We start from the raw sequence: 13348 nt of genomic DNA, 5'->3' as shown, positions 1-13348 counted from the left end.
ACAAGAAAAAGATCCGCCTTTAAGGATATCTGTAAAACTAGCAGCATTTCAATCATCATAACTAAATGAGGTGAAGTATGGGATGCTTTCCACAGGTCTCACCATGTTCTTATGAGCAGTAATAATGGAATGTTACAAAAAGGGCTACAAACAATTATTTTAATAATAGATTTTGTCAGTTGAATAAAAAAATTTGCCACAATCTGCAGATTTTTCATTTATCCACTTATGCCTTGTTTATACAATATTAGAAATACATTAAAAGATGCAAATAAATGATTCAATTCCAGTGAATGTAAGTGTGTGCAAGTACATGTTTACAGTGTTAAGTCTGTTGTTTGTAAGTTTGTTGTCCTAAAAGAGAAAATTCAATAAAATATATTGGGTGGGGGGGGGGGGGCGGGGGGAGGTTCAATTTCATTTTTAAACTAACATTTTCCTAAAATGCAATGACATACCATTCATTTAGCAAATTTGAACCAGGTGAAGCTAAAACTAAGACTTGAGGAGCTTTGGCAAAAATATAAGTGCTTTAATCTTAAATGTAGATACATATATATTTTTTTACAGTTTTGGCTTTATTAGTGCTCTGAAAATTATTCACAATAATCAAATTAATCACAATTAATCTTGATTAATCAGGATTTATTAAATTGATCATAATTGATCACGATTAGTTACAAATGCATTTCTGATGCTGAGGAATAATTGGCCGAATGTGCTCCCACCTCCTGGGAGATAGGACTCGCTGGCCGTGTCGTCGCCATCGTCTCCATCTTCGTCATCACGACTCAGCAAATTATTGACAGCGAGGTTGACGTCAAGGTTAGTCCGTTGGAGTTCCCTGATGATGACGCTTCTTGACTTCCCTTGTAGGACAACCTGGGCCTAGAGGAAAGCACAGGTTTATTACAAAATGTGCATAGTTAATTCAAACAAAACACATTGCTAAAGAAGCAGCTGTACCTGCGTAATGAGCTCTTCTGGAATGACTGATGCTGGGATGACCGGCTGTGGCTGGCTGCCTAGAAGCCCAGAGCCACGGTCCCTTCCCGTGCGGATCACTCTGGTCTGGCGGCGGGAATCGCGAGCCGCCGTTGATGACCTGCCTGACGTACTCCCACCTCCACTGCCGCCGCCTCCTCCTCCTCCGCTCCCTCCTCCTCCACCTCCACTGCTGCTACCACCTCCTGCTCCGCCACCGCCTCCTGCTCCTCCTCCGCTCCCACCTCCTCCGCTGCCTCCGTTCACCCCGGAGCTCCAGCGACTCCTGTTACACACACAGCAGGAAACGGTCAGAAACAGCAGCCAGGAACTTAGAGCAGATGCAAATCACATATCGGGCTACAACAGCATTACATCCACATTCGTGTTGGTTTTTTTAGATGAGCAAAACCGAGTAAGAAGAAAAACAAACGTACTTCTACACCTTTTATTCTAAATAGGAATCACTAAAATAAAGCTCTACTACAATCCAAAAACAAACAATAAAATGGTATTAGTAATCAGTTACTCTATTGATTATCCTAACAATTAATCAGATTTTTTTTTTTTTTCTTATTCTGAGCTCAAAGATTTTGCCTGTTAGATGAGGACAGTGACATATCGGGCTGCAACTAATAAAGAGTCCATCGATTAATGCGATTTTTAGAAAATTGGCACATTCTGCAGTTTTTTTCCATTTAGCCACTTCAGCCTTTGTTACATAACACAGAAATATATTAAAAGATGCTAATAATGAAAAATCATTTTTAAATAAAAAATATTATTCTATACAATAACAGCATTCTTTTAGCGCACATTTCATCATTTGTAGCAAAGGATGCATCAGCTGATCTGTTAATCATTTTTCGATTAATAATTTGAGCTTAGAAGGTGATAATAGATTTTTTTAACAAAATTTGAAACAGGTGAAGCAAAACTGCCACTTAAGGAGTCCTATACGGAGCTCTTTAAGTTTTATCCAGACAGACAGAGGATTTTTTTTTTTATTTATTTAGTTTTTATCTTAAATGTAAAATGTATATATTCTTGTAAAGTTTTGGTTTATATACAGCTCTGACTGCATAGTTCTTTCAGTAAATGGCGAATTTTAGTCTGTGTATTTTAAAGTTGACGTTTAATCAATCATTAAATTAGTTGCAGATTATTTCAATGGTCAATTAATCGGACTAATTTGATTAATCGTTTTAGCCCTAGAGCATATTCATTATGATGGTTCAAATAACGAGTTGCTTGCATTTTAGGAGGTAATTCTGAATTCTCCTCCTGATACAAATGTATCAGGAGGAAAACCAAAATATTGAGGAAAGACATGGTTATCTTTAATTTAAAAAAAAAAAAAAAAGCTACTGATGTATTTACAGGCTGTTATTATTGAGACATTTCTCGATTCTGCCTCCCTGTGCGAAGCCGACAGAAAACACACCCCTAGCCCGCTGCTGTCCTCCAAGCACCAACCTTTCACAGGACCATATGTCTGCCAGCCCTGCCAGAACTTACCCAAGGGTGTTGCCTGCCAGTCTGCCCAGTGTGTCAGAACCAGACAGGAACCAGGGTGGATCACTGGTCCTGCCTGGCCTGGAGCTCCTTCCTGTCCCTGAACCACTGCTCAACTTTGAACTGGAAACAAAAGATGGGAGATGAGTTACAAACCTACAGCAGTCCCAGTAGGACCGATAAAAGGTAGTTTTGTGTTTTTTATCATTATATATATTTTCTTTACAATCCTGGGTCAGCTGATGGTAAAGTTAGCCCAGGATTATTTTATTACTCTGGAAAACAGGAGGGGTATTTTTGGAGACCAGCATGGCAACACCCTTGGGAATCAGAATTGTCTGCAACTCGTTCCTCTTTCAAGACTTTTCTTTTGTAAAAAGTTCTTGGGTTTTGGGGCTGCGACTGCTTTCTCCTACTTTATGATGGATCATAATCTGCTTCAATCATTTGCTCTAAAATTTTTTTACTTCTCTACATTTTGTTTTGTAGTAGCAAGAAGACTAAATTGCTAATTAAACAAAAATATTTTTTTAAAGACTACTTGACAATTTATAGAATATGAGTAAAGAATCAAATTATACAGAGAAAAAGCACTTTTGTACTAGATTTTAAGATCCTGACTGTATTTATGAAACTTTTATAAAAGATATTAAATTATGGAAGAAATCAGGCAGGCCAACCTGCCAAAGACACCCAGTCATGTTTTGTCCTTCCCTCTTTCCCACAAGACCACAAGCGTGCAACATAGAAAGGCTGTGACAGTTTAAGACCAACTGATTCAAAAGAAATAACCAATAAATATTTCTATTGAATCAGACATTCAGTAGCAGACATTCAGCCAAATGCATAACCAGTCAACCCAAAAGGCAGCAGCTGGTAAAAAAAAAAAAAATAATTCAAAAGCTTCAAGAGAAAAAAATATTTCAAAATAAACACTCAGGTAAAAGCCTAAGTTGAGTCTGAAAACGGTTGAAATGTAGCATTGTTTGTTTTAGTGCACAAATAGAAAAGCTTAATATTGTCTAAAAAGATGCTAACAAATAGCTTTAACATACAGCTCTAAATGGAATGGCTATTTATCAGCTAGATGGAAATCATCCTAGCAAAAAGGTTTAATTCTACAACAGAAACTACTAAATGAACATATTGAAGAAACATGAAATTACAATTATATATATATATATATATATTTATTATCAGAACCTAATAAAGTCTCTCACCCATCGCCGCCATCCGGTTTGCTGAGCTCCAGGCGATCGGGCTGAACAGCAAAGCTGATTCTGCAAACCCGTCCATCCTAAAACACATTCAGGATTCTCAGTGCTGCACACTTAAAGCTGTAAAGGCCACTCATTGAAAACATTTACCGACATTTATCAAGCATTTACTGCATCTTATGCAGAAAGCAATTAAACAGTCTTCTAGTCTGACTAGAGGAACAGTACAAGACGTTACTTAAACATATTTGCAAAGCTCAATTGAAACCACAAACTAAATATTTGCCAAATGCTAATAGGAAGTCTGTCTTCTAGGCTTACCTCCAGGAGAAACCCGGCGTGGTTCGGACCAACAACACACTGCTTTAGGGTGGCCTGTTCCAGCAGACTAAGATGCGGATGACTACAATGAAGAAAAAAAAATTAAGAATCAAAGGAATAATGTTCCCTATCCAAAACTATTTAAAGTAACCAAATAGTATCTGTTTAAATAGGGATGTATCGATCCGCTTTTTCATTTCCAATACCGATATGAGGGTTAGTATCGGCAGAAACCGATCTGATGCAGAAAAACAGCTGAACTGATTTAAAACATTTCTTTTAAAATAAAAAAACACAGACATAAATGTCCTGAATTACATATTTATAATTCAGTACATTTACAATTACAAATTTGTAATTCAGTAACAAAAAAAAAAAAAAAAAAAAAAAGAAACGGTACTAAATTAAGTTTTGTACTCTGCACCAGTACAGAAAACTGAAATGCATAAGGAACTAACAAAAACAAAAGGTTTGCCACTTTGGTCAAACATGAAAAAAAAATAAAAAAATAAACTGCAACAAACCTTTTAAACGGTTTAGAAAGTGCAATTAGGAATTCTAGATGAACTGTAATAAATAATAAAACATGGCGTCGCTCCGAGCACAAAACATAGAATTAGAGTGAACAGATGCAGATATTATCAGATCTTTGCATCTCTAAATTGAAATTTGACTCAACTCACCTGTTGTAGCTGTATTTGTTCAGTTTCTCTGAGACTTCCCGAAGCCTGGACGGAACAAACAAAACATATCAATACGAAGCAAACAACTAAAAAAATTAAAAAAATAATAACAATAATAATAATGTTCAGAAAATAAATAAGACAAAAATAAGAAGTAGTCCTTCCTTGGAGTTTGACAAATGTGTGCAACCTTTAGTCATATCCTGATCTACCACATTGTTTTACCAGCTGCAGGCTGACGAAGGGCTCAGCTGACATGTTTATGTTATTATTAAAGAAGTGGAAGCGAATAGCTGCTCTTCTTTCTGCAGTTAAACCCTGTCCACTCCACTCTGCCCAGGATAACAGGCCATGGCTTTCTTTACCATCTTGTCCTGATAAATATCCCCCCCTTTCTTTTTTTACACTTCCTCTCAGTTTCATGAACTTCAAATTGTCCGGAGAGTTGTTAGGAGATCGATGAAGACTTTTAGTAGCTCCGCTGTTGGGTGATCTCACACTCATTATCCCCCAATAAATTGAAAGCATCTCAATGTCTCTTCTTAAATAAAACTGCAAAGCTCCAGAGAAGCAACAGACCAGTAAAAATAAACCATTTTCTATGACAGAGACAATATTTAAATAGAGTATTAAAAGGACACACTAGCATAACATCAGACAGGGAAACAGGATTCTGCAGATCAAGTATGTAAAAGGAGTGACTGCTTCACTCTTTGCTTTTAACGTTTAGACATTCTTGCGCTGGAATGTTTACACTTTCCGCTACGGACGGGTTTTGAGGAATGTTATTTGAGGAGCTTATAACTTCTTTCTCGATGTCTTTTTCACCTCGAAATTCCATATGGAAATATTTGGCATGTACAAGGTACTTGAAGAAAATCTCTTGACGCACACACGTTCAGGTAGGACTACCCTGGTGGCAATGGTGCATATCAACTTTTTTCTAATCATTTTAGTATTTAAACAATGAATGTATTTTTATCTTAAAATTTGAAGCATTCCTACACAAGACATTTGTTTTTCTTTGTTTTGTTTTTTGTTGTTTTTTTGGCCATGCGGTTATGATTTTGATCGTTTCCCAGACAATTTTTTCCAGGTTTAAAAACCTGTAGAAATCATCCGTACTCCACCATCTTTAGTTTCACTGGTTTGAAAAACAATTGTCCAGGGTTGAGCCTTCAAAACAGGTGGAAGTGCACATCAGACAGCTGACTTTACAAAATAAGAGCACAGTAGTGATGCTTAAAAAGAAAAAAATAAATAAATAAAAAATCTACTTTTTAAATTTATTACTATTATTGTCATCTCTAGCAGCTGAAATCCAAATTTAGCAATTACTCCGAGTCTGAGTAATTGCCGTGGTGGATGGATGCCCACATCAACTCAGATCAAGTTCAACAAGATACAAATGCCAACAGAGAGTAAAAGAAACATAATTATGAAAAACGCTGTATGGAAAACATTGGCAAAATACACCAGATATCATGTGGAGTTCAATATTACCAAAACACTTATAAAACAAAAGTCCTAGCCTGTCAAAATAAGCAATAAATCAATTAATAGCATGATGAATTAAAACGAGCTCAATACTTTCCATTTGCAGGATTTTATTGGTTTTCTCTTTTTCTACCTAAAACTGGACAATAAAAGCCTTGAAAAGTTTTTTTAGTCTCATCTAGCCCCTTTTTATGGAGGACGATTGTGTTTACAGAGACTTCAAGGTTCATGTTATTTGTTGTTTTGTTCATTTATTTTGGATGTTTAAAATGTCTTACAGTTCCAGTGTTAAATGCTCATTAGAATTTAAAGTTTATTGAATTTTGGGCATGTGTTCTTCCATTATTATGCCATTACTGCTACATTACTTGAAAATGGTCTCAAAACAACATTATCATTTATAGCAATAACTTGTGGGATAATTTATCACCCAGTAAAATTTGTTATGTCAGACCCTTGTAGCACCAACACAGGACTCAGATTACAGCGCCAGATTATGATGCTGGGTTGTAATGTTCTTTCTGAAAACAGACAGAAATGACAAAAAGGTTTTCATGTCACAATTTCAAGTGTTTTCTGAAAGAAGCTCACAACTAAAATTGTCAAGGAAAAAGATTCTTGGAAACCATAGAGGCCCGTTTCTACAAAGACTCAACAGATTCCCTGGTTTTGACCGTCCTTTCCTTTCACTGAGGTCGAGGTGACTTGTGCTTGTTGCAGCTCTGCATGAAAGTAGCTTTCAGAGAACAGCAGCTTAGTTCACTCACTTCCTCCAAAGTGACAAACATGAGGTACATATCAGCTTTTCACAGGTTGGATTCAAGTTTCTGTTGCGGAGGGATAAAAATACAAAGTGTCACGTTTACACATGCAGCTCCTAATAAAGTGCAAACCAAACAGAGTCAAATCTGTCGAGGGGATTTTTAAGTCATGTTTTTTTTCCCCAAAGCAAATATGAATAGCTAACATTTTCTGTTTCATATGAGACTCCAGAGCATGTTGGGTTGAGTGATATTAGAAAATCTTCCAGTGGGGATAATATTGGTAAGTATTGCAATATCAGTTGTTTTATGCATCTGTTTTCATTTCCTCTTGTTCTCAACTGAGCTTCTGTCACTCTGTGACCTTTTAACGTTTCGGGCAATGTCGTTAGAGTCCAGCGTGAGCATCTGCTGCGGTGAAACTGTCCAACTGGCTAAATATTGCATTAGCGTGAAAAATTCATGTTCATTACACGTGGAATATATTAACCAACATTCAATGCACTCTGAGCCGTCCTAACTTCCTATGTTATCTGTGGCGAGGTTGTTACTAAAATGAGACAACGCAAACTGAAACTGAGTAAACATTTGTTGTTAACTGAAATAAATAAAAACAGCAGTTAATGGGGGGAAACTAGAACTAGCTGGAACTATATGGTCCATTTGTAAAACGAGCCAAAATATACTGAAGTTGTAGATGTAACAAAATAAAACTAAACTATAACACTGGGTTACAAAATAATATTTTTTGAAAGTTGTCTATGATTTTTCAACTGAACTAGGACTATTTTGCAGCGCTGAATCCGAAACTGACGTACATTTTTCTCAATCAGGTCAGGTTTTTATTCTAATTTGATTTAGAGAAATCCGACCTTCTGACTAAATCGATGACATTTTTGTGACATCATCAGTTAATTTTTGTTAATATTTCTCATCCAAAAAAGGTTTTAGGAGAAAAAAAAATTGTGTTCCAACGGAGAATATTAATTAAATGTTACACACTTGAATCTCTCCTCCTGCTCATCACTCATTGATCCCAGATCCTCAGGAAACTGATCCATATGTGGAAACAAGTCCTGCATTTTGATGCTCATGTTGCATCCATAGTTCAGAAAGTTGACCTGATTGAGCAAAACCAATGGGATTTTTGGATTCAACACATCAAAATGACCCTAAAACAGTTGAAAAACCCCAGACGATTTTTTTGGCTGTTGACCAGTGTAATGAAAAACCCAAAATCGATGTGTAATCATAGCAATAAGACAGCAGAAATATTTCATTTCTTAGCCACAATGTTCAACAAGATAGAAACCAGAAATGTAAACGCAGAGTCATCAAGACCTCCAACTTCTATAACATCACAACCAAAGTACCAAGTGTTGATTTGTTTAGGGTAATTTGGAATCTAAGAGTATTAAGGAAATTATATTTACTGCTCCATACATAAACAGGATTACATGTTTTGTTTTGTTTTTTCTTTTTTTTTTTTTTTTTGAGGGGGGGGGGGGTTCCAATGTCCACCCATCCAGATGTTTGAGCAGTTCTTTTCAGGTGAGTCACAACAATCCTCCTAATCTTCCTGGAAGGCAGCTTTATTCAGTCAGTCATCTCAGACACACCAAAACACTTCATCTAATGAAAGGCAGTATTTGTGTTTTACTTCAATTTTACTTGCAAACTTGCATGTCTTTTAAATGAATCCACACAAACACAACGATACTTTAGTCCAGCAGGAAGCAGCTTTTTGAAGAACGTTACTCAAAACTACGTCAGTATGCAGCAAATTAAATGCAGATTTATGCTTTAAAATTACAAGCTGTGTGTAAGTATTCATTTCTTATGCCACAAGTAAAATAAAATTATTAAAAGGCCGATTTTCCCCTCACAAAGCAATGCGTACGGGCTGAGCATGCATCAGCCCAAATTACTGCAGGGATCCAGGAGTGAACGGCTCAAATCAGTCATTCTGTAAATGACACATTAACTGCACAGGATGGAAAAAGACAATTATCATGTTTGTCCAATGTGATAATCACAGTTTAATGTGATTATCACAGAGTTTTTCACTAAACTCTGAAAAGCCCCAAAACAGTCACAGCTATATTTTCAGAAACTGGTTTAATGAGGTCATCAATAAAAGCAGCAGCATTTGTTTTATAATATAATCAATTGCAATTATTGTGAACTGTTCAGGCGCACAGCTGCAAGTCTGGCTGCAACTTCTTTCTTTTTTTTAACAAATAGGTTGTTTGTGTGTTTCTACTGTATACATGTATTTATTCAAATACACTTATTTATTTTCACTACCGTCCAGAGTTTATATTTTTGTACATTTCTGGCACAATGACAATAAAGAAATTCTGATTCTGAACCTTTCTTCTCTGTAATGGAGTTTTATTATTAGAGAATTTTTTTGTGTGGGACTGTGACAGTAGAAAAGAGCGAGGTAAAAATGAAAGGATTACCAGTAATGACTTTTTCAATTTTGCAAATAGATGCTATGATCCTGCCAACTTAATCTATTAACGCCAATTTATACAAGCAGAGATGCTCGTGAACGTCTCTCAATCCTGATCAGCTGATCTCTCATCCAGATAATGAAGCAGTATTTATTGAAACCACCTGGTAAAATAAACCCCAAAAAACCCCACCAGTCTGAAAAGAACCAAGTCAGAAATAACATTTATAAATTCAGTGGAAAATAAATCAGCTGTGAGCACAGCGGCAACTGACCTACTTAAAACTTCAGGATGAGTGGCTTTTTTTTCTTTTTTTTTTTCAGATGAGAGACAGCCTGCTTCTTTTATCCTGACACCAATCTCACATTTTATTCTCGTTGAACTGTTTTTATGTTTTTAGATTCGGAATGCAACACAAACTCTGGAGTTTTGATTGGTTCCCCGTGAGCCCACCCCCTAGCTCCTCATGAAAACAGCTTCTTTACTCGAGAACCACCAACTTTGTACACGCTGGAACCGGATTGGTGGAAAATCCCCTATAGCAAGCTGTATCACCTATGTCATTAAAATCTATAAAACGTGAAGGCGGTACCAAACGGTGCGTCCACGCAGCCTTCTGCAATCGAGATATTGTGATTACACTTCGATGTATTCAGCTCCACCTTCTGCAACAGTGACACTAAAAACAAAGCAGCAGCGTGTCATAAAAAGACATCTAGCTGAAGAAGTCGGACCAGATGTTTACAGCAAAAAGCTCAGCTGGACCAAGCCCTTCTTATTTCTGATGGAGGCCCACGTACTTGATTTGACAACCGGAAGTTCAGTGATAGCTATGAGAAAGACTGGAGGAGTGAAGGGGGGGGTGATCTCTTAGCACATGGTGACAGACATGCAGGATGGAACTGCCATGCCCTCTTTAGGAAACCAGTGGTCCATGTCACCAATACCCTTCTGTGGCGGTTCTCACCAAAGATTGCTCTGGCCGAGTAAACTGATCTTTCCTGTCAGACTGAAGCCCAGTTAAAATGCAAAACTCTGCTTTAATCTAGCCTTTAATCTCAAGGTCACTGTGTTAAAAACAAAACAAAACCCTGACTTCTCACCTCTTTGTCTCTAAGTGGAACAGCTCATTAATCAGTTCGATCTCGAAGGATAGTATAAATAGATGTAACATAAATCACATGTTGAGTCGAACTAACAGAGATCGCCCAAATTCTAGGATCGCTTTAACGCAAATACTAGCGATTAATTACTTCTTCTTTTTATTACGAATGTAAAAATAAAGTAGTAAGAGTCAGAGGACAGAATATGTAACAGCACTGTGTTATTGAGGAACTTTGCCTTTAAAATTAAGCTAGTATTTGAAAGATATGCGACTTGATTGTGTGTTCAGATAAAAAAAAGAGCAGTTTGAAACCCTGGGCTCTCCACGGTTGTAAAGTCGATAACAAGATTAATGTAAATGTAATGTTGCTAGCTCTGCTTCGCCGCAGATTTTAGATATGCATCTCAGTGCGCAACGTTAGCAACAAAAGATGAAGTAATTCTTCCTAAAATATTAGTGAGAAAATGTGTAACTAAGTTACAAGATGAGGAAAAAAATGAACCAAAGACTCTGAAGTAAGAATATTTGCCTTTGTTATGCGCGTGGCTGAGAAAACCTAGCCAGCTAGCATTCGTGGCTAACTAACAGTTAGCAGGCGTTAGCTACTTCATTGATCATAATAATCCCCCGAACGCCTACAAAACAAATTAATACTCATACCCCAAGTGGATACACGTAATTTATGCCAAAAGCGTGGAAATTTTAAAAATGGTTGTGTTAAAAGTCCAACGTTTCCCCCCCTCTTGCCCCCCATCCCCCAACCCGCATTGTCTATCTCAACTTTGAGTGCGAGCCAATCCGTCCAAAGAACCAAGAAACGTCCTGCTAGCGTTTCACAGTTAGCAGCTAGCTAACGAGGACTGCTCAAAATGCCGGGCCTTCTATCATCCCAAAGGGCTCATATTTTAATCGCTAAAACCCAAAAGCAAACACATGACAGTATCAACATCGGCGGCGAACACAACGCAGAGTGCACTTTAACGCAACCAGCCCATAAATAGTGACTTAATTTGTTCTTGTTCGTGTACTGCAACAAAATACCTGTCATTGAGCTGATCCTCAGTCCCCGGCAACGGGTGAACAACGAAGTGAATAGATGTCATGGAGTCAGTCCAAAATCACACACAGATGCGTGAACGGTGTGGAAACTGTTATTCCTTCAAATACTGTACGTATGTGCGTTCATAGGAATCGTTTAATTGCGAAAAACCAAGAGTTTGGATCCCTGCCTCCTCACCCACATGCCGCCATCTTAACTCTACCGAGCTTCTTCTGTTAGTGTTGATAAGTGCACATGCAACCGCTCCACTGCTTGGAGCTCCAGCACAAACAGGAAATGTGTTCAATTGGATCGGAGTAGCCTCGAAAATTGCCACAGGAGCAATTTTGCAGAAAGGAACACCATCAAGCTTCAAAGTGTTGGTTCTGTCCAAGGCATATACTTCGTCTTAGTTCATATGCATTTAGTTCTCGATAGTATTTAAGTGCTAAACTGCCGTCGGTACATAAAAAAGAGTAGTTCAAAGACAGTGGTCAGTTATGTCATTTTTTTTCTCTTGAAAAGACAAAACAGTAGAATATAGAAGACAATATCTCCGACCCATACAGTCAAACGAAGAGACTACATTGAACATTTGGTGTAAACCGCATTAGTATAGTGGTAGTACTTTGCAAACCTATTATGGCTGATTATATTAAGGCTTTTTAATATAATGCTAGGTCCTTTCATATAGTTTTCTCCATTAGGGTTGAAAAAAGTATATACTTGATGGAAATTTAGAAAAGCATAACACATAAGCAGTTACAGTTTCTTAATATATAATGTAACTCACATCAGTAAAAAATTATGGAATGTATTATATTTGCAAACCATCTTGTAGGTAGAAGAACCTAGGTACTTCAGGTAGATGGATCTACCTCAGTTATTGCAAGTGCATGGGGGGATTCAACAAAGCTCATTTCTCAGCCCATTAGTGTTTAATTTTCTGTATGAATAAATTAACAGAAGACTTGTACTCAGCTTTTTAACTTTTATGCTAATGATACTGTAATTCACTGCTCTACGTCTATAATGGTTTTTGAATATCAGATACCTATAAAACAGTACAATAAAAAGCTCTTGTTATTTATTTATTTATCATTTGTTTGTTTATTTATTTTGCAGAGTAAAAAGACAGCAGTGTTTGGACTTTTCAGTTCAAGATCTGATTACTATCCTAATTCATTCATGTCTTCTCTTCAGCTGTAGAGTTATTTAAAAAATATGGTTGAAAAGTGAATATGAAAATACACTTAGGTCTCTTAGGTCATGAAAATCTTATAAGGGCAACAATAAAATAGCAATATAATTATGACAGTATTATAAAGACAATATCTCTGAGTGGAAAGAGATTGCAAGTTGAACCCAAAACTTGCAATCTGAACATTGTGGGTTCAAGTCCAGCTTCCTCCTAAACTGGGTCTTTAAATTTAAAGATGTACCAAAAGACCTCTGGAGTCTTGACAAACTGCACAAGTTTGTCTAGGCCAGCTATATATAATTTACTACTTTATTGTGTGATTGTTGGATTTGAACTGTGTTGTTATCTTGACTAAGTCTATCCTTCAAAAGAGTGCACTGTCTTCTCAATAGAACAATCCTATCCAAAGTAAACAAACTAAAAATGAAAATATGTGTGTCTGGCCAGACAGGGCAAAGAGAGAAAATGAAACACCTTCTAAAATCCTAGCTCTATATAAGGAAAGGACAAGTACCTTGGGTTCCATTCTATAAACAAAGATGTACCTTCATTTTGATCTAATTTAA

At 36.9% G+C, this 13348-nt stretch overlaps 1 protein-coding gene across 6 annotated transcripts in view; it reads right to left on the bottom strand.

The window, feature by feature from the left end:
* The window catches only part of ubr5 (ubiquitin protein ligase E3 component n-recognin 5), a 44832-nt gene extending 33003 nt beyond the window's left edge, over positions 1 to 11829 (bottom strand). For 5 of the 6 annotated variants that reach the window (XM_015006924.2, XM_015006925.2, XM_015006927.2 and 2 more), the window contains exons 1-7: positions 11584 to 11829; positions 4721 to 4765; positions 4038 to 4119; positions 3720 to 3796; positions 2503 to 2622; positions 967 to 1270; positions 729 to 888 (exon numbers count right to left, since the gene is read on the bottom strand). In XM_015006924.2, coding sequence (XP_014862410.2) covers positions 729 to 888; positions 967 to 1270; positions 2503 to 2622; positions 3720 to 3796; positions 4038 to 4119; positions 4721 to 4765; positions 11584 to 11645 — 850 coding nt within the window. In that variant the 5' untranslated portion in view covers positions 11646 to 11829. The remainder of the gene's footprint in view (positions 1 to 728; positions 889 to 966; positions 1271 to 2502; positions 2623 to 3719; positions 3797 to 4037; positions 4120 to 4720; positions 4766 to 11583) is intronic. The other variant, XM_015006930.2, reaches the window with a different exon arrangement.
* Positions 11830 to 13348: the final 1519 nt, after the last annotated feature.

The sequence above is a fragment of the Poecilia mexicana genome, unplaced genomic scaffold (genome assembly GCF_051168715.1).
Source record: "Poecilia mexicana isolate PSO_F unplaced genomic scaffold, ASM5116871v1 scaffold_16, whole genome shotgun sequence".
NCBI classification, from domain to species: domain Eukaryota; kingdom Metazoa; phylum Chordata; class Actinopteri; order Cyprinodontiformes; family Poeciliidae; genus Poecilia; species Poecilia mexicana.
The sequence above is the reverse complement of the archived record's forward strand: the minus strand, read 5'-3'. Positions and strand labels throughout refer to the sequence as shown.